The 22,066-nt window shown below is 34.7% G+C and overlaps 2 protein-coding genes across 2 annotated transcripts; one reads left to right on the forward strand and one right to left on the reverse strand.

Moving 5' to 3' along the window:
* The first annotated feature begins 1,776 nt into the window (after positions 1-1,776).
* On the forward strand, positions 1,777-8,714 carry LOC11429143 (uncharacterized). Its single transcript, XM_003624467.4, has 16 exons — positions 1,777-1,824; positions 1,986-2,106; positions 2,945-3,039; positions 3,125-3,238; positions 3,907-4,011; positions 4,111-4,182; positions 4,709-4,821; positions 5,053-5,181; positions 5,339-5,407; positions 5,478-5,565; positions 5,678-5,749; positions 5,827-5,927; positions 6,329-6,446; positions 6,622-6,681; positions 6,833-6,943; positions 8,413-8,714. Exons 2-16 carry the CDS (start codon positions 1,989-1,991, stop codon positions 8,521-8,523), a joined length of 1,476 nt encoding a protein of 491 aa, XP_003624515.1. The 5' UTR covers positions 1,777-1,824; positions 1,986-1,988; the 3' UTR covers positions 8,524-8,714.
* Positions 8,715-16,212: 7,498 nt separating this feature from the next.
* On the reverse strand, positions 16,213-21,632 carry LOC11427615 (LRR receptor-like serine/threonine-protein kinase RPK2). Its single transcript, XM_003624468.4, has 2 exons — positions 18,188-21,632; positions 16,213-16,735 (listed from the first exon to the last, which is right to left on the reverse strand). Exon 1 carries the CDS (start codon positions 21,449-21,451, stop codon positions 18,257-18,259), a length of 3,195 nt encoding a protein of 1,064 aa, XP_003624516.2. The 5' UTR covers positions 21,452-21,632; the 3' UTR covers positions 16,213-16,735; positions 18,188-18,256.
* Between the last annotated feature and the right edge of the window lie 434 nt (positions 21,633-22,066).

Genomic DNA, 22,066 nt, shown 5'->3' on the forward strand with positions numbered 1-22,066 from the left:
TTTTGTTATTGTTATTTTATTTTACTTTCTAAAATATTTTTATGTCGATATTAATTTCTATTAGGAAAGTGGTGTTGGAGGATGTTGGTGAATAAGGAGGGATTATGGTATAGAATTTTAAAAGCCCGTTATGGTGAGATTGGGGGGAGGTTACAGGAGGGTGGGAGACAGGGGTCTTTGTGGTGGAAGATGTTGTGTCATATTCGTGGTGGGGTGGGTGAGGGAGTGGGGAATTGGTTTGACGAGAACATTCGTCGAGTTGTCGGTGATGGTAATAATACTTTCTTCTGGTATGATATTTGGGTTGGGGAAATGCCTTTGTGTACCAAATTTCCTCGGCTTTTTGATCTGGCAGTGAATAAGGAGTGTTCGGCGGGGGAGATGGCGACATTAGGGTGGGCGGAAGGTGGAAGGGCTTGGGTGTGGAGACGGGGGTTGTTAGCGTGGGAGGAGGACAGTGTTAGGGAGTGCACATTGTTATTACATAACGTTGTTTTGCATGTGAATGTCCCTGACAAATGGAGTTGGCTCCTGGATCCGGTTAATGGTTATTCTGTTCGGAAATCTTATCGACATATAACAACCTCCGGAGAGTACGTGGATCAATCTGTTGTAGATGATGTTTGACATAGATACATTCCACAAAAAGTGTCCCTGTTTGTGTGGCGTCTTCTTCGAAACCGTTTACCAACTATAGATAATCTGATGCGGCAACGGATTATCCTTGCAAATGCCGTCGACTGTGTTTATGGGTGTGGTAAGTTGGAATCTGCTACTCACCTCTTTTTAGACTGCAGAATTCCTACTATGGTCTGGTTACAGGTTCAAAATTGGATAGGCATATCTACCGTATTTCCTAGCCAAATGCGTGAACATTTTACACAATTTACTTTAATGGCTGGTATGCCTAGAAGCTCTCATTCTGTTTTCAAAGTAATTTGATTTGCTTATGTATGGGTGATTTGGAAGGATCGCAGCAACCGTGTCTTTAACAATACAGGTTCAAATCATTCAGTTTTATTTGAGAAGGTTAAGTTGAATTCCTTTTTGTGGCTCAAGGCTAAGTGCCCGTCCCTAAATTTTGGTTATCATGATTGGTGGCAACACCCACTTCCATGTTTGGGTGTTCGCATGTAATTTTCTTTCCTGGTGATGCCTCTTCTTTCTAGGCATCGTCATTTGTAAACTTTTGATCGTGGTCTCTCTCTAGCACACCTTGTACGGGGATTGGCGGCGTGGTTGTTTATATATATATCATTTTGGTTTGTGCAAAAAAAATTTCTGTAATATATATAAAAAATTGATTTCTCCAATATAAGCTACATTGAAACTAAAATCAATATTACATACATATTACATAAATTAAATTGATTTCTCCATTTTTTTTAAGGGTTGAACTAATTGTTGTTACACTTTACCCAAAAGCGTTTAGATGAGATGGAACGAGTCTCTTCTAGCTTAATCAAGATTTTGAGTTCGAATCAAGCCTCGGGAAAACTTTTAGGGAGAACTTGCCGTCCATTTGGGTCTCACAATATGCTCGAGAGATTAGTGTTCGCAGTTGCACGCGGAGGATATCTGGTTTATACCCAAAAAAAAATTGTTGTTACACTTTATACTCACAAATTAACCATGGCATGAAACTCTAATTGACAAGTTAAAACCACATTGAATAAATCCAAATTAAGACAACTCAGTAGTTAACTCCCCTGAAACTCACCGTTGCAAGTGATGACGATGATGATGAACAACAATCGCTTCACAATCTGAAACTGAAATCTCCAACCTGCGAAGAAACCAAAGTTGCATTCAAAATCACATTTTGTATGACCCACTTTCACCTTTCATCAATTTCATCACTTTTTTTCATAAACCTCTCTGTTTCTTACACCTTTTATCCATTTACCTCATAAAAACGCTTCCTTTACGTTTTTTTTGCTTCAAGTTTTGATTTTTTTTAACACTGTTGCTGAAACTGTTTAAAGGGTATGGCACAAGAATCACAGGCAATGGATCCGCACAAGAATGAAGTTATTCGTTTAGAGCGTGAATCTGTTATTCCAATTCTCAAACCTAGACTCATCATGACATTGGCAAATCTTATTGGTATAATTCTGTATATGCCCTTTTGAATTTCTTTTTATGTTGTGTTGAATTCATATTTGTAGAAGCATGTTTAGGGTATACTGTTTTGTAATTTTTGGTTGTTATTGTTGTTATAGTGATTAATGATTAGCCTTCAATGAAAGAGCATTGTAGCATACCTTTAAAAACAAAATTGTGATGAAATTTACTGAAATTTCCTACCTTTTGTACGATTTAGTTTTTGCATGCTGTTATGTAGTTCAGTTTTTGATATAGGGTTTTATGAAAAAATGTTTGGGATTGTGATATGGGTCGCAACGTCGTGGTTGTGATGTCTCTACGACCATAATTGAGGTTGCTTTAGCTGCATTTGACTGTAATTTTCAGCAATATCTAGGATAACAATACAACTGTAACCATTACTGCGACCACAATTTAAAACCTTATTTATCAACAGTTTGTACCACCATATGGATTTAGCCCTTTGCAATTGTTGAATGCAGACAAATACAAACAATTGGATGAAATAACACTTTGTATTGAATTCACTAAATAAGAGGAATTGATAGAAGAAGACTAAGTTCAAAGACATAAGTTATTACTCGCAAGGAGAGTACCAAAGGGAGAGAGGAGAGACTTCATCAATTTTCTTCATAACCCGGCCCTCAGTGATCATCATTTCTCTATTTATGCACAATCCAAGCTTCCTTGATTTTAGGATCACTAACTACATGTCCATTTGCCTCAACCAATAATATTATGCCAAGCGTATTTCCTCATATTCTATTTTGAATCATAACTTCTTGAATTCATTGTTGTTATTCTATTGTGGCTTGAGTTGTTTCTGTATGTTATGCAGAGCATAGTTCCGACCGAGCTGAGTTTTTGAAGCTCTCCAAAAGGGTAGAGTACACAATTCGAGCTTGGTACCTTCTACAATTTGAGGACTTGATGGTATTATTCGGTACTTGATCTTTTTTTATTTCTATCTTATACATAACTTGGGCTTGTGGAGAGACTGATTCCTTTATGCCTTCAGCAACTCTACTCCCTCTTTGATCCTGTATCTGGGGCACAAAAGTTGGAACAGCAGAACCTGGCTCCTGAAGAAATTGATGTGCTGGAACAGAATTTCTTGACATACCTATTTCAGGTACTATCTCGAGTTGATGCGTTGTGAATGTACAATTTTTTTGGTGGCATCTTGTTAATATAATATAGACTTGAAAACTTATCACAAGTTACAGTATTAATATGAAGGAGTAATATGTTAGGAAGTCATGGAAAATTGAGAGAAGACGAGAGTCTTTGCTAAAGATGGTTTTGGATATTCTAGTGACAACTAAATTCATAGTTAAACTGTACTATATAGAGCAGAAACACACCTAACTGCCTTTATAAATTTGTATACTAACAATGCTAACATAAACTAAACAAAGTAGAAGCTTCAAGAAACTGCACGTATACTATACCATGCGTTTTGGGTGGTGTCTGTATGTTGGACATGTAACTTTGTGATGCATACGACAAGTAATGAAAAGTGTGGTTAGTAAACGAAATTCACTACCTTCTTCAGTATGATTAAATCGAGGAAGAATAGTGGGATTCTATATTCTGATTCTGTAATGGAAAACTTGGTTAATGATTACAACGGAATGAGTATTTGCAGGGAGAATGTATCCTGACTGATTTCGACTCAGTTAGTTACATTGTACAATCTGCAAACTGAGGCGGATTTAAATTAAAAGACTGGCTCAATAAATTCAATATAAAATCATTGAGGTGGATTGAAATAAAGTATCATTTACACAAATCTTGCAGGTAATGGAAAAGAGCAACTTCAAGATAGTGACTGCGGATGAGATTGAGGTTGCACATTCGGGCCAGTATCTTTTAAATCTTCCCATTTCTGTTGATGAATCTAAGGTTTGTGCATATTATATGTTCCTTTAATGCCATTGTTATTTGGAATGCTTGATTTTGTTGCAAACAGTTGCTGATTTCTGTTTTATTTGGTTAATGAAGCTTGACAAGACACTTCTAAAGAAATATTTTGCAGAGCATCATCATGATAACCTGCCAGATTTCTCTGATAAGGTATGGCTGTGAATCTAGTGTAGTAGCTCTTACCCATCAAGGATTTCCTAGTTTCATGGTGTTCATTATGATTGATAATAGCCTAGCTCATTGAAATTTGATCTCTATTGATTTGATGGATGGCATTTAAATGTCCTAAGGTCTGTTGGCTTTTTTCATTTTGGAGTCATTAAAAATCCTTCTAGGTTTATTATTGGAAATCATAACCTTTGTTGTGTGTGATTAATTCACTAAAGATTGGTTTTGGGAGAAGGGGAGAGGGGGCTTAAGCTTAATGATGCCTCGTCATTGGTTCTTTCTAAATCTTATTTGCTTCTTTCATGAACATTGTTAAGTTAAATCTAATGATGTTCCGCTAATTTAATAATTTTTATATCTTTTTTCGTCACAATTATGATTATTTCAATTCTTTATACTAATTGAATCACTAAATACGTAATTCCTCAATCAGATAAAAAAATAGTTTTGTTCTTCAAACTTAAGTCCGTATTGTGAAACGGAAAACTAATACATCCTATTATTTTAGTATGTTATCTTTCGGCGTGGCATTGGGGTTGATCGAACAACTGATTACTTTATCATGGAGAAACTGGACATGCTCATTGGACGATTTTGGGCCTATTTGTTAAGAATAACTAGGTAAGAAAACTCCTAGACTGGAATGTTACTGTTATGGTCGATGCTAATGAATAATCTGTTATGAGAAGTTGGTATATTGATTATTATATCATTTTGTCTCCGTAAAACCTTTTAAAAGTTCAATGTTAAAATAATTTCATGTTTGCATTAATCAAAGTAAATATCACCAGCTTCATCTTGAGCCTCCTTTTTTCTATTTCTAGAACCTTTTTAAGGCTGTGATTCTTACAGGTTGGAAAAGATTTTTTCAAGAAAGTCAAAGAATATTAAGAAGGATTCAGATGGCAATGAAATGATCCGTGATGCAACAGGGGATGACTTTATTGTGGAACGGATACGTCTTGAAAATATGCAACTAAGGTCTTGAAGATATATTTAGTAGATCTTCTGATTTTTTGTTTTAGCAGCAAATGATTTTTTTTTCCTTACCAAAATGCTTTGCTTGGGTATCTAAGTTTCATAATTTTGAATGTGTGATGTTGTGGTAACTCATAAGATTGTTTGCTGCAATTTCCAGCTCTCGTAATTTACTTGGCAAGACCTTGATCCAAGAACCAACATTTGATAGGATAATTGTTGTCTACAGGTAGATCTTCTTTTTTCATTTCAAACCTCTATCGAAAAATTTGAAATCTAAAACGGAAATTATTTTTCAGGGGAGCCAGTACCAAATCTAAAGCAGAACGAGGAATATTTGTGAAGCATTTTAAGAACATTCCAATGGCTGATATGGAAATAGTTCTTGTGAGTTACATCATTTTTTGAAAATTTTAAAAAAATCTATTTTTTATCACTTAATAACTTTTCCATCAACAACCACAATGGATGACTTTGGTACAAAATTCTAACTTGACAGCCAGAAAAGAAAAACCCTGGATTAACTCCAATGGACTGGGTCAAGTTTCTTATATCAGCAGTTGTTGGACTGGTCAGTTTTTCAATTTAAATTCAATATTTTTATTTGTTTTCATCATCCTGAACTAATGGATCAAATACTCTTTGCAGGTTGCTGTATTTAGTTCACTCGAAATGCCTTCGGCTGATTGGTGGGTCATATTTGCTGTTCTTTCCACAGTAGTTGGTTATATTGTCAAGACATATTTCACGTAAGTAATTTTATTTTATTTTGTTGAGGAAACGCAAGTATGTTAATTGTTCCTGTTTATGGAAAAGTATTACTGATTATTGTGTAAACTGTTAAAGTGGGGGCAATCCTCACCTCACAAGCCGGTTTTGTGGGTTTGCGTTAGGCCCAACCACAATTTCTAAGAAAAACTTTCTACATATAACTTTGAAACTAGATATATTTTTAATAGGTATTAATCTAAATAACTCTTTTCTGCAATTTCTTCGTTAAACTTGTTGTTACTGAGTAGTCAAGTTCCTCATTAAATCTTGTTTGCTATGTAAATTGCCACTCTACAAGTTCTTGGTGGGTACAAGTAAATGCATTTTATAAGTATAGTTGACAATTGTGTGGCTACTGTATTTTTTTTTTCCTCCATAGGTTCCAACAAAACTTGGCTCAATACCAAAATTTGATTACACAGTCAATGTATGACAAACAACTGGACAGCGGAAAGGGTACACTTCTCCATTTGTGTGATGATGTCATTCAACAAGAAGTAAGTGTTAGCTTGGTGCACTTCGTTATCAAAATGAATAAGTATTGATGTTTCTTTTTACAACGCTCTTAGATCTTTTTAAAAATAAGACAGGGCTGGTTAGTATAATACTTATAACAATGCAGCAGCCAAACATCTATTCGAACAACTATTAACTAATATTAAATTCTTTTAGGTCAAAGAGGTGATACTTTCATTCTTTATTCTAATGGAACAGGGTAAAGCTACAAGACAGGTATGTATATGAACAAGTTTATAACAATCTTGTTTTTTTTCTTTCTTTCCACCACCTTTTCTATTTATAAATTCTATTTTTTACTTGGGGAAATAATTTTCTTTTAGTATTACGTAAGTACTTATGTTACCTATATGGTATTGTGAATCAGGATCTCGATCACTGGTGTGAGGAACTAATCAAAGAAGAGTTTGGGGAGGAATGTGATTTTGATGTGGATGATGCAGTGGGTAAATTAGAGAAATTGGGCATCGTCACTCGGGTGAGATTCTCCAAAACTTGTCTGATTCTATTCTAAGAAGTGATTATATATATATATATATATATATATATGTATATATATATATATATATATATATATATTATATAGTAAAGTATTTACTACTATACATTTTTAAAAGATAAATACGCATTTTTCCCTTCAACTTTGTTTTATTATTTGCATTTCTATTTTATCTCTTTATATTCCACCTTCTGTACAATTTACATTTCAAGTGAATGGTTGCATATCCTTGAACCTTTGTTGCAGTAAAATTTTGTCAAATGGCCTGTTTCTTCTATAGCAGTATCAATGAACCTTTGTGTCTTAATATTTTGTCAAATGTCTTATTCCTAAACTTGGTAATTTTGATTCTAGGAGCAGTTGACAAAATATTAATTGAATTTCGATCCATGTTTGCTAAACCTGTTGAGTAAAGAAAACCGAACCAAACCAGAAAACAGTTTGGTTGAATCGAACCAAACGATATTAAGTTTGGTGCACAGGTTTTAAATTTACAAGCTGAACTGATTCTTAAGCCATTTAAAAAATTGGCTTGTTTTATGGTTCTGATTTAACCGGTTCAAAAACTGATTGTTTGGTTCTGAACTCGTTTTAATCAGTTAAAAAACAGCTCTTTTGTTTATGAATAAGAACATAATCTACTTGAAGAATTCACAGCCTAAGGGGTTTGAGAAAATCTTTTCTATTTTTATTTCTTATTTTCCCTTCTGAGTACAAAATGTACATTGAGTTCACTTTGTTTCTGTTTTTTAAAGATTTAAAAACTTCGATAACAGGAAATGAATTGAAAACAAGGTGATAGTTTTGGAATCAAAAGTGAAGACAAAAAATAAAAACAGAAAACATTTTCTGATACCAAACAGGTCCCAATGTGCCAATAAGAATCATTGCATTTTGAACTTATTAATAATATCATTTTATAGAATTAATATTTTTTCAGACTGATTGAAAGCATCAAGGGAAATTGAAATGCGTGTTTTTTTATTATAATTTGATTTGTGTCCGTAGTATCTTCGTAATAGACTAATATATTTTTTATTCAACAGTTTAGACCACTCTGACACCTTTTTAGATAGATTTTGTCCAAGTAATATACCTTTTTAGATTGATGAAATCTATGCTGGTTTTGTTACCAAGAGTTATTTTTTATTTGTGACTTCAGTATCTATCTATTTGGTTTGAAAAATAGAAAATGATTTGCAAAGTGAGAATTATCTTAGCATCGTAAGTTATAAGCATTACTCAAGTCATACATCTAGTCGGTGTGAGACTCTCAACACCCTCTTCACGTTAGGGACTAACCGTTTTGAAATGTGCATTAATGTGGAAGGAATTACAAAAATCTAAACAAAAATGAAAATGTTTTATTGAACTAAATGAACGCTAAAAAATATTCTCCATGTAGATTTTGATTTAGTTGTTGACCAGTGATTCATGTTGGAATTCAGGATTCGATTGGTCGATATCAATGTGTTGGGCTCAAAAGGGCTAATGAGATCATTGGCACCACCACTGAGGAGCTTGTGCTCAAAGCAAGACAAGGAAACCTTACTACTTGATGGTGTTTACAAAAGCTGCTTAGCAATTTTATGTACATGTTAGTGTTGGTTGGTAATGATAATCCTGAAATTAGTGGTTAACATTTTTCTTCAAAAAATGCTAGATTGATGTCTAGTCTCTTGGATGGAATTAATTACATTTATGTTATTGTCTTCTGTATTTTTCATTTATGTCAATGTGTTTTCTACAACTTTATTCTTCCAATTTTTATGTCCGTTGATTGACATCCCTACAGTTCAAAAATCAACTGCAAGATAGATGTTAATTTTCACGGGTCTGCAGCATATCTGAGAGGAAAATGAGAAAGAGGAAGTTGTTTTGTTTGTTGTTCGACGAATACCCTCCACTAGAACTATCATCGTGAACTCTGCAATTATGTTCCGATGAGATCGGAAGCTATCTTCCAATGGTAAATTTGTCAGGTTTTATGCGTATGGAAGTTGCAAGGTTCCCCATGTTCCAGGTTTGGATCAGAAGGTAATTCCGATCATTGTATTCTCTTTTTTTAAGCGATGAGAAAACCATGTTCAGATCCAAACATTCATCAGTTTTGAAACGTGTTTTCAACCAAACATAACATAAAATCAAAACAAACATTTTTTCCTATCAAACACACATATAGATCAAACACAACTCAGATTGCAAAACATAAAAGTTAAACAAACAATACAGAAAACATAACATAATGAAATGAAATTACTAAAACTATATCGCATGATTTTGTTGTGACGTATGGACGTAGTTGATGTGGATGGTGGGAGTGGTATGATGGAATAGATTTCGTGATATGCTTTATTTCATTTTGCCTGAAGAAAGTTAGTGGTTAATATTCAAGCTGAGTCCTGAGTTCATGATATATATTGTTCACAGCATCATTTCTTCATAGGATGGTTAACTTAATTTAATCTGATTAAGGATTTTGGCCTCTTGCTTTGGTACATACCTTGGCAATGATCGCAGCACACTAAACTTTGGCGTAACATTTTCTCCTATTTGAATTCTTGCGCAAGTACAACAGAGAGAGTGGACATTGTGATTGTTATTGGTTTACCTGCTGCGCTGAGAGTGATTAACATTTGCAATCTGTAACCGTGATTGGAAGAGTTTTCCCAATACCCCTCTAAAACTATAGTAGGCTTTTTTTCCAATACATTATTAGTTGTATCATGAAGCACCTATCTATTGTATTGACGTAACAGCTGTTTAACAAGGTAGTTGATTACGAAGAACGCCTTTTATTTAACTTGATGCAAGAGGACTCTATGGATTAAGCACGCATTGTAACAGGTGTTTAATAAGGTGGTTGTATTGATGTAAGATAACATAATGACTACCTCCAACATAATTTGGAAGAAGATAAGTAAAGAAATGAGAAGACTACTATATATACCAAACTCAGAGAGAAAAGATTGAAGAAAGTGTATTGAATTGTAACCAAGCATACGACAATTGATTTGTAACCAAGCATAAGGCTATTGAGTTGAGTTGTGTTGTTGTGTTGAAGTGAATGTATTCTGTATTTTAATCAAGCGTAATGGAATTATTTGGAATTATTGTAAGGCCCGTAAGTTGAAAAAAGATTTAATGATGTTCAAAGTTGATTTTGAGAAAGCATATGACTCTATTGTGGAATTATTTGGATGTTGTAATGAGTAGAATGTCATTTCCAAATTTGTGGCAGAAGTGGATGAATGAATGTATTGGTTCAACATCAACTTCCGTTTTGGTTAATTGGAGTCTGACTGATGAATTCCAGCTAAAGAGGGAATTGGAGTCTAACTGATGAATTCCAGCTGAAGAGGGAATTGAGACAAGGTGATCCGCTTTCCCCTTTTCTGCTCTTGACAGCAGTAGAAGGGTTGCATGTTATGGTGAAGGTCATGGGTGGAGTCAAATATTTTTATTGGTTACAATGTGGATATGAATAATCCTACTTTTTTTTTTCATCTGCAATTTGCGGATGATACATTACTTTTGGGGGTCAAGAGTTGGACGAATGTAAGAGCATTGATGATTGTTCTCGTTCTCTTTGAGATTATGTCGGGAATTGTATCTTCAAATCTATATAATCTTAAAAATATGATTATTAAAAATAAAAAATATGGTTATTTTGCAATGTTTTGATAGTGTTTTATCAATATGTATCCAAATTATACGTTGAAGGATCTTTTGAAGTAGAAAAGAGACATATATTTGAAAAATAGACATGTACATGTTTAGCAACGTGGATATTAGATCTAAATATTTCTATCACCCCTAATCTAAAAGTTACTCTGTTCGTAGTGCTTACAAGTTATGTGTATCAGAACTTATTGATTCATCTTATAACTGGTGACCGGGGTATTGATCTGGTATTTGGAATCTAAAAGTCCCACTAAAAGTCAAGAATTTAATTTGGCGCATGTGTCGTGGTTGTTTACTGACTCGTGTCCGTTTGTTTGATAAAGGTGTTACTTGCCCAACTAACTGCGCTAGCTGCGCCTCCAATCATGAAGATCTTATGCATGTTTTCTTTGCTTGTCCTTTTGCTATACAAGTTTGGAATAGAACAGGTCTTTGGGGTTCAGTGCAACACGCCCTATCTACCACTGCCTCAGCTTCGGAAGCTATATTTTATCCGTTAGAGACTTTGTGGGTTGAATTAACACAACGTCTGTCATCTGTATTATGGAGTATATGGAAGCACCGCAATCTCAGAGTGTGGAATGATGTAACAGAAACAAGTACCACGGTTGTCGAGCGTGCTAGAAACATACGCTTGCAGACTGGCATCTGGCTAATGCTCTGGATGTTCTTGCATCTAGATCGAATCATCAACCAACAACGGCCTCCGCCTCTCAACAACACCGAATCACGTGACAGCCTCCCGTGGCCGAAAGATACAAATGTAACATCGATGCGGCCTTCTCTTCTCACGTCAACTGTACATGTATTGGCATTTGTGTTCGCGATGCAGAAGGTACGTTTGTTCTGGCTAAGACTATGACATACCCTTGTACTGTTCCAGTGGATGTGGGTGAAGCTTTAGGGCTGCACTCTGCTTTGCAATGGTTGAGTGATATGCAGTTTGACAATGTAGATTTCGAAACAGACTCTAAGTTGACAGCTGAAGCCTTCCTTTCTGCCAGAAACGACTTGTCCAAATTTGGATGCATTATTTCCTCCTGTCGTTCTTTGTTCAGTACTTTCTTTTCTAACTCTAGGGTGGAGTTTGTTAGGCGACAAGCCAACGTGGTTGCTCATACTCTTGCAAGGGAGGCCACGTCTTTAGCTAGTCCCGCAGTTTATTTTAATATACTCAATTGTATTGAAACTCTTATTATTAATGAAATGCTATAAGCATGTTTTCCTTCAACAACAAAAAAAAATTCTATCACCCCCGCTCAAAACAAACACAAATAAGTCTCCCGAAACACACAAACATTTCTATCACTCCCTCTCAAAACAATCGATCCCAAAACGAAAGTCTCTCGATCACTCTCTATCTTCCTCTCTCTGTCTCCACTTCCACTTCTGTTACACTTTTTCATCTGTAAATTTTATTCTCCAATCCACTTTTTCGTATTGAATCTTAAGGTTTTCATCGATGCTTGGGTTTCATGTATGTTCTATACGTTAATTTTAATGTTCAATATGTTAGGGTTAAGGTTTTTGATTAATGGCTAATATATTTGATTAATTGAATTCTACTCCTTTTAGGTTTTCATTAATATTCATTGATTCTTTGGTTTTCTATGGTTTTAATTAATTTTTAATATTCTATATGTTATGTTAATGTTTTTGATTAATAGTTGATACGACGATTGAACAATGTATTCGATTCTTATTGAATTTCAGATATTGAAGATGAATTGTTAAAGCAACATCTCATCTCTGTTTTTTTTTTTGTCACATATTAACTCAGTGTTATCAAAATTATTGTTTTTTTTTAATTTCTTGCAGTGTTTGGTATTTATTTCCGCTCCACTTGGCAAGATGCCATCCTTTGCTAAAGCCTCGTGGACACTGCATCAAAACTTTTGTGTGACGCCACAACTCTTCATCTCTTCCTATTAGGGAAGGCCATTTATTTTTCAGGTCTTCTTCCAGCTCTTCTGAAATCTAATAAATTATAAAAAACAAATTTAAAATTGAACCCATTCAAAAATTTGAAATTGAATTTCAAAGACACAAATTTAGAAAATTACCTCATATGAGTTGTATGGTTTTCTCAGAGATGGGTTTTTTGTCTGATATCAGGGCGTCTTGTAATTGTCTAACCACATTCCGTGAATAGAAAACGATCCTAGATATTTAATACAAAGAACTGCACTTAACAGTCAACTTAACAGTCAACTTTTCAACAGGCACTTGTCAAAAAAAAAAGTTAATAACTTTGAGGCAATCTACATTTTGGGCGATGACGTTCGACTTTCTGTATATTATAAACGTGACTTTTTTTTTGTGGTGGTTGGGGTTCGAAACCCAAATCTTGTATATTATATGCATTGTCCATACCAATGATTAACGCCACTTCTTGCTTTTAAGTTTAATTGCGTTGTGCCATGAGAGTTGTATAATTAAATTGTAGTATTTAAATCTATATAATCTTAAATTTAAATTTGACATATCACTTTCACACGTTAAAATTATCTTTATTTTCTTCTTTGATTCAGATGTTTTAATATTAAAAATTTAAAGTATGATTATAAAAAATTAAAAATGTGAATATTGTGCAATGTTTTTGTTAGCGTGTTTTATATGTATATTGACTGGAGTTTGATTCTTTGGTATTTTTTAAATAAATTTTTTGACACATTCTTAAGAAAATTGGAAGTTATAACTTTTTAATGAAAAAAATATATAAAATTTCATAGGAACTCTTATTCCCTATATTTAATATGGGAATATTGAAAATTGTAGAAAGTATTTCATTATTGAGAACCTTTATACTTGATATAGTTTTTTTCTCAATCTTGTAACAAACACAACTTAAACAACTATATTCATGGAAAAAACTTGTTTTTAAATAAATTGTTTGACACACTCTTTGAAATACATAAAAAAAAATTGGTAGTTATATCTTTTTAATGAAAAACACATAAAATTTCATAGGAACCCACATTCCCAATATTTAATTTAATGTGGGAATATTAAAAATTATAAAAAGGTATTCCATTACTAAGAACCTTTATACTTGTAACAAACACGAGAATACTCATGAAAAAAAAAAAAACTTAGGTGTTTTTTTGTATGATTCCTAACTAAATTACTCATGATTTTCTCAAATCCACAATTTTTTTAAAGGTTGTTATAACAACAAAAAATGTATTTTTAGTTAAGAATAATACACAAAACATGCAAAGAAATGTTTGTAAGTTTTGCCCTATATTCATTCTCTATTCATGTATTCGGATGAATGTAATTCAAAATATTTGTGCTCGTAAGGAGGAAGGTGGGGGTGAGGAGGTTGAGAGAATTTAATTTGGCTCTATTAGGGAAGTGGTGTTGGAGGATGTTAGTAGATATAGAGGGTTTGTGGAATAGGGTGTTGGTGGCTCAATACGGCGAGGAGGATGGTTTGTTGGCTCTTATGTGTGTGGGTGTTATGGACTGAACGTAATAATAGGCAGTTTAATAACACCGTAATGAATACTCATCAGTTGTTCAAAAAGGTTCAAATTAATTCTTACTGGTGGTTGAAAGCAGCAAATGCAGTTCATGTGTGTTGGGGGTGCATAATTGGCTAGCCTGTCCTATTCTGTGTTTGGGCATAGGATAGCCCCCTATTTTTTGTTTCTTTCATTTTGATTGAACTTTTGTTGTAATTAGGGTCAGTTTCTTTTTTTTGCACACCTTATGCGAAAGAAACGACGTGTTTAGCGTTAATATATATCTCATTTTGCCCTGTTCAAAAAAAAAAAGTTGAAACAAACACTTGTAACAAACTCTCAAAAAATTAATTAGTCATTAATTTCAATTAAATAGCATATATAAACTTCAGTGAGAACGTAGTATAATTAACTTTTTTTTACGAATGTGATATTCATATAACAGGTCGCTTTAAGCCTGAAAATACATCGGCTCAGTATTTTCGAGGATTATGTTGATTTTTCAAATCAATTCAAATTTTCGTTCAAAAAAAAAAAAAATCAAAACAAAGGAAAAATGAATGAATTAACAGAATTATTTATTCAATCATTTATAAATACAACACATTTGAAGAATCGACTTTTCCTACCATAAAACCAACCATCATATTATAGCTTCTAGTCAGATTCAAGAATATGGAAGAAGCGGAATAATGGCAAGACAGTTGAGCCAGACAACCTATATGTAGAAGTGTGAATAAGTCTTGGAGATTAAAGGTATTTTATGACTCACTAGATTTTTTAACAAAATTATGTGGTTAGAGAAAATGTTGTATGAGTGGAGACGAAATACTTTAATCCTGATCTAAAAGAATATTGGGAACATACAAAATTGCGTAAATTATAGGAGGTTAAACTTATGAATCACACCATGAAGTTATGAGAGAGTGATTGAATGGAGACTAAGAAAAAGAGTCAAGTTATTGATAACAAATTTGATTTTATAACAAGGAGGTCTACCATAGAAACGATCTACTTACTACCATATTTAATAAAGCAATGTTAGATGGATAAAAAAGACTTGCACTTAATTTTCATTGATTTGTAGAAGACATACGATAAATCACCAAGAGAGATTTTGTGGAAATCTTTAGAGAAGAAAGGGGTTGGGATTTCTTATATATCAACTATCAATTATATGTATGAGGGTGCCTTTACAAGTGTGAGCAAGCAGAGTGGGGCCACATGCAATTTTTTAATAACAATAGGACTGCACCAAGGGTCAACCTCTAACCTTTATCTTTTTACTTTGGTTTTGGTCTTTTGGATATACTTACATAACTCTTCTAACAGCTAGCATTGAGATATTTGTTTTTTTGGAGATGATACAGTCTTACTTAGAGAGTTAAAAGAAGAAGGCTAAAGAAGAATTACATGAGAGGTTGAAGACAAGCTTTAGAAGCATATGATTTTCACCTCGGTAGAAGCAAGACAAAGTATGTGGAATGTAATTTTATCAAGAGGAGAAACATTTCTATCTTAGATGTGAGAGTTAAATATCATATCATACCACAAGTTACACGATTTAAGTATCATGGATCGTGTTACACTCAAAATTCATATCTCATGTTTCGAGCGAACTAAGTTTTCAAGCGAAAAAAGAATTCGATCAAAGAAGCGGTTGAAATTTAAAGCGTATAAAAGAAGCCACAAAAAACCATCGAAAGAACTTGAAATTCCTGCTCGAAGCATTCAAATAATTGCAACTTTTGAAAACTCTCACTTGTAAAACCACTACTTTTCTTGTAACTAACTCTCAAAAATTAATTAGTCGTTAATTTCAATTAAATATCATATAAACTTTAGTGAGATCATAGTATAATCTAACTTTCTTTTACGGATGAAAGTATACCGGACTATGTTGATTTTTCAAAACAGTTCAAGTTTGCGTCGGTATCAAAATAAAGAGTTAGAAACATAGGAAAATGAATGAATTAACATGAATTATTTATTCAATCATTTATAAACACAACGCATTTGAAGAATCACACCTTTTCCTACCGTAAAAACCAACCATCTTTACAAGTTGGAATTAAATAAACAAAAAAAGAAACAATGTCGAGAATATTCTATATTGTCCCCACAAGATCATTAATTGCTTCAATGTCTTTCACATCAAAATGTAACAACTACATTCACACCTTTCGGTAGATTTAGACAAAGAAGTGATTCACAATTTTGGTAAGTACTTTTGTACAGACACTGATCTCAAACCAAACATTTTTTGAGCATAATGACAACAATTGCTTTGTCACCAAGTAATTAATGAATTTTGTATTCTTTTCATAGTTCCCATGTGGTCACTTAAAAGAATACCTTCCAAAAATGTCAAAATAATCATAATGGCACATACCATTCTGTAAGGCTATAGAATAGGATGCAAGCAAAATGCATCCAGTAATTACCCCACCTACATTCTTCAGATTGTGTCAAAAAAATAACTATTGGCACAAATGTGAAAGGAAGAAGATAGGTTTTGTGGTAACAGCTCATAACTTTGCCATGATGATGAGAATGAGATTCCTATTTGTCATGATAAGTTCTTGTAGTTGCTGTACCTGTAACCTTTTTTGTTTGTCATCTGTACAACACGTGAACAATGTAGGTATCAATAATTGTTGTTTAATATGATTAGCATAATAATAAAAATATTTCACATTAAGGGCATAATTTATTGTTTGTTCAAAAGGCATTTAAGTTGTTGAAAATTGTGTATTTAACTTTTGAGAGTAATGATAACGTGGACCACCCTGTGATCAAGTGTTAGATTTGAGTATTTAGAGTAGCCACATCCATACCACTCATATCGGTGGTATCAATGGGTCCCACATAATACATTATATTACTTCACGCTTCTTAATTATTTAAACCACTTATCTAAATATCCATACCACTCCTCCAAAACTCTAAAATGGGTCCCACTTATCGTACACTATACTTTAAATAGGTCCCATAAATTAATTACATTGTATTGCTTTTTCATATTTTGATTCTATAGAGTATTATTTTATTGCAACTCAACTAAAGGCACCGTGGTAATGTAGTGCTACCATGCCAAACAATACTACCCAACTTTTATGCCAATTATCCATGGAACCTGACACATTAGCCTTGGTTATTGTGAAGATACTTGCTCAAAACAACCGATAATGGTGCTCTTAGGCTTCCCTGAAGGAGTAGCCTAGTGGTATGGGTTGAGTTGAGACACATAACGAGTTTTATGTAGGACTAGAAGGTCTAAGGTTCGACCCAGCTACTAACATTTCTTACTTCCCTCTCTCCTTAATAAATTAACCGCAAACATTGGCCTATAAAAAAGTATTTGATTTAGGCATTTAGTAATGTCATTGTTTATGAGAGCCAAAGCGGGAAGCGAAAGTGGTCATGAATCTGGAATTGAAATCTAATCTTTTCAATGGACACGAGTTCGATTCTTCTGAAGCCCCTAAAAATTTCGCTTGAACAACCCTTATCATAAAGAACACCTGGTGCCAAGGTTTAGGCCTGTGCGGCAATCGTACCATTGGCGGCCTGCCCTATAATAATGGCATGCATCTCCGTACCACCATTTTTTTTCTTGTGAAAAAACAATATAAACATGAGTATGCTCAGAGTATAGATTCAACAGAGAAAGGGCACAAAAGTATAAAAATGTTCTCGAGATACTTACACCAAACAGGATGAAACAGACGAACAGCAATTATAATATGATTATTGGAAAAATGGATTAAACCAATCCTAATAACAAACATAATTATATACAAGGAAGAGCATATCTTGATAATGAAGACTTAAATCAGTGCATATCTCATCAGGAACAAAAGAAAGTATCTTGAGGATATTTTGTTGTATGGTAGATTTTCTGATTCAAAATATACAAGCAAAGTTTAAGGTGGATGGTTATTCTTCCGCAAGAATTTCCATGTGTAAACTATTTAACATACAATATGATTATTTAGATGTATGCCACGTGAAAAATAATATCAGAATGATAAGAGAAAGTTGCAGGAGTAGATTATGTTAGATCACTAACCTCAGTCAGTATTTTCCAGCAACCAAAAGCAGTATTCCTTTGCTGTTCAGTATGATTTACTGAAAGTTTTCAACTTTTCAACTGTTTCAATTTGTCGAGAACATGCTTCATTGATGGTCGAATAGAAAGAGTCTCTTCTGTGCAAGTTAATGCAATCTTTAAAAGCCCTAGTAACTTCTCCTTGGGCCCTACTTCCCACAAAGCCGATGAAAACAGCTCTGAACAACGACCTTCGGTCATTAGAAGCTCTGCCCATGGTACTATATTGAATCCATTACCATAATCAGAAAACGACGGATCAAGCGACCTTCTTCCTGATATCAATTCTAACAGCACTACACCGTAACTGTAAACATCGGCTTTATCAGAAACCCTACAAGTGGTGGCGTACTCAGGCGCAACATAACCAAATGTGCCCGCCACATCAGTGGTGGCATGAGTCTCGGATACCTCCAGCAGCCGTGCCAAGCCAAAATCAGACAGGTAAGCATTAAGATCTTCGTCGAGTAAAATGTTGCTAGGCTTGATATCTCGATGAACTATGCGAGGAACACAAGAGTAATGGAGGTAAGAAAGGGCCTCAGCGATGTCTTTTGCTATTTTGTAAATAACCGGCCACTGCACATTTTTCCCTGATCTATCATGTATGAAAGCTTCAAGGTTTCCACCAGAGAGGTAATTGTAAATTAACAGCATTTCAGCTTTTCCTACGTAATAGCCAATTAGAGTCACGAGATTCTTGTGTCGAATTCTCCCCAGCGTCCTTATTTCGGTTTCAAACTGTTGCATGCCTTGAAATCTACCAATTGAAAGCCTCTTTATGGCAACAAGAAAACCTGGTGATAGCTCTGCTTTGTAAGTTGATCCAAAGCCACCTGTGCCAATTAGATACCGGATGCTGAAATTTCCGGTAGTTGTGACCACACTGTCGTAACTCAATTCTATTGGAACAACTTGAAAGGTCACCACTTCTCGCCTTCTAATGCTGCTATGCCGAGTAAGTTTACCCTTTCTACAACAAATCACCAACACTATTCCCAAAAGTGCGCATAGACCCACCAAAGCAGACGCGGACACCGTGATAACCACAGTTCTTACCTTCTTCCATCTACGCCTATGTGAATTCTTGACGACAGGAGGAGCTAGGAGAGATGCAGGCGAGTCAAAGTATGGATCAGGGCAAGGGTGCAGGTGTTGATTCCCTTTATATGAATCACAATCACTCATGTGTTGAAGAGGAGGAATATGACCGGAAAGATTATTGAATGAAACATCTAGTTGAACAAGATCGGAAAGAGCACAAACCAATAAAGGTATTTCCCCAGAAAGATTGTTGTGATCTAGCAACAGAATTTCAAGACCTGTGGCATTTGACAGACTTGGTGGAATTGTTCCGATTAGCGAATTGTGAGATACATTCAAAACAACAAGGGAAGTCAATCTACCAAGTTGGTAAGGAATTTCGCCTGTCAGATTATTTCCACCCAGAAGCATCCATTTCATGTTTTTTAGGTTTCCCAACTGATTAGGCAGTTCTCTCAATAGTTTGTTTCCAGTCAAATCAAGACGCCGAAGCAATGCCAACTCCTCTATACCAGGTTGAATTGATCCACCAATTTGATTGTATGACGCTTCAAAATCCATCAACTTCAGGCAGTTCAGAAACAACGCTTGGGAAATCTCCCCGCATAGTTGGTTCACACTCAGGTTAACCGACAACGTCTTGAGGTCATTACAGTTTGAAACTAGTCGGTATGGAAGTGTTCCATTGAATTTATTATTATTGAGAGACAACATGTATGATATGTTACGATTTTCATTTTCAGTAAAAAGATTATCTCCAACAAAGAACAATGGTAAAGGCCCCACAAAACTGTTCGAGCTGAAGTCATGGCTAACGACAACAGTCTCTTCAAAACCTGAACCAATGAAAGCATTCTCTTGAGATCTCCAACTACGAATGTTAAAGTATGCATCATTCAAACCTTCCAATTCTAGGAATGCAGGTTCAAGTGCAGCAAGGGTGCTACTCGATCGACACCTTTCTTTCATAAACCCTGGAAGCGTGCCAGATATATTATTCCTGCTTACATTGAAATATGTCATACAAGGAACCCGAAGATGCTGCAAAGGCAGATGTCCCACTAAATTGTTAGAACTCAAGTCCAAGAAAGTTAGATTCCTACACATCCCCAAACTCTCAGGCACAACACCAGTAACATAATTCTGTGCCAAATTGAGTACTTTAAGAGAGCATGAATCTGACCATCCAGCAGCAGGCAACCGTCCACCGAGATTCGCTCGGGGCGCCCACAAAACCCGCAAACCCGAAAGCAGCAACACTTTATAAGGAATATTCCCAACAAAAGCATTAAATTCACCTCTAAACCTACTATCCTCCAACAAACTTCCATCATTCGAACCACCGTGATCCTCATACAAATCAGTAAGCACAAGCACAGACAATTTCAAACAATTACCTAGCTCATTGGGGATCCTTCCAGTGAGACTATTTCTAGAAACATCAAGAACTCTAAGTTCAACAGCATCCCCAATCTCATGAGGGATTTCACCATCCAAAATATTCCCATCCACCAAAAGGGTCCTCAAGTTTCTACATTTCCCAATCTGGTGTGGAATCTCACCAGTCAAAAAATTATGTGAAAGTTTCAAATGCTTCAAAGAATCACAACTACCAGAACCATTCAAAGGAATAGAACCAGAAAATTGATTATTAGACAAATCAACAATTTCCACATTCCTAGAAAAAACCAACCCATTTGGAATTTCACCAGAAAAAGCATTACCAGATAGATTAACAAGAAAAACTGATTCAAAATAACTCATCTGAAAAGGCAATTTCCCTGAAAAGTTGTTTCCTTGAAGCTCAAGAATCTCAAGCCCCCGGAGATTCACCAAACTCACCGGAATCTCGCCGGAAAACATGTTTCCGGAAAGAGACAAAATTCTTAGCTCAGACAAATTTCCAATGTCAGACAACAATTCACCGCCGCGAAGACCGGTAACATTAAGTTCAGTCACTCTACCGTCTCCACCGCCGCAAGTGACACCGTGCCAGTTGCAGAATTTCAAAGATGAACGGTGGCTCCAACCGGATAGAAGATTTGAAGGGTCGGAAGAGACGAAGCGTTTGAAGGTGAGAAGAGACAATGCGTCGTTGGGAATTGAAGGATTGAAGGCATTTGCGTGATGGGTTGTGAAGAAGAGAAGACATAGAAGAAGATGAAGAAAATGATGACCCATTTTTGAAAAAGTGAGAATGATGGTGGAAAATGAAATGGGTTTTCTCAAAGATGCAAGCTTTGGTGGTTTACCATCTCCGGCAAGGTGGCCGGAAAATGGAGCTCCGGCGAGATTGAGAGTGTGTGAGTGTAAGTGACAAGGTAAGTGAATTACGTTGAAAAAGACATTAATAACTCTCACTCGGAGCCAAAACGGTAACATATCTCTTTCTCATACACAAACAATTTTTTTTCTTTTCAAAAAGATTCTTACAATTAATTAATAATCTTGCATCGTTATAAATTTATTTTTAAGATTATGTTAACAAATATCGTTAGGATAATATGTGAAAACAAAAATATAAATACTTGATGTGGTTAATGAAGTAAAACTCAATTTTAATACAATAAATGTACAAATTTTAAGGTAAGATTTTTTCGTTAAATTTCTTATCAAGTGCTCTTATTTTTATGAAAAATTCTAACTTATGCCCTTAAACACAAGTTAATGAATTAAATATAGAAAATTTTTGTTAGAATATATGCATTGAATTTAATTTTTTAATTTTGTAATAAATAGGTTCCACAAAACTTGAGGGAATATTTTTACTTTGAGAAATGTTAACGAGTGCTCCGA

The sequence above is a fragment of the Medicago truncatula genome, chromosome 7 (assembly GCF_003473485.1).
Source record: "Medicago truncatula cultivar Jemalong A17 chromosome 7, MtrunA17r5.0-ANR, whole genome shotgun sequence".
Lineage (NCBI taxonomy): Eukaryota > Viridiplantae > Streptophyta > Magnoliopsida > Fabales > Fabaceae > Medicago > Medicago truncatula.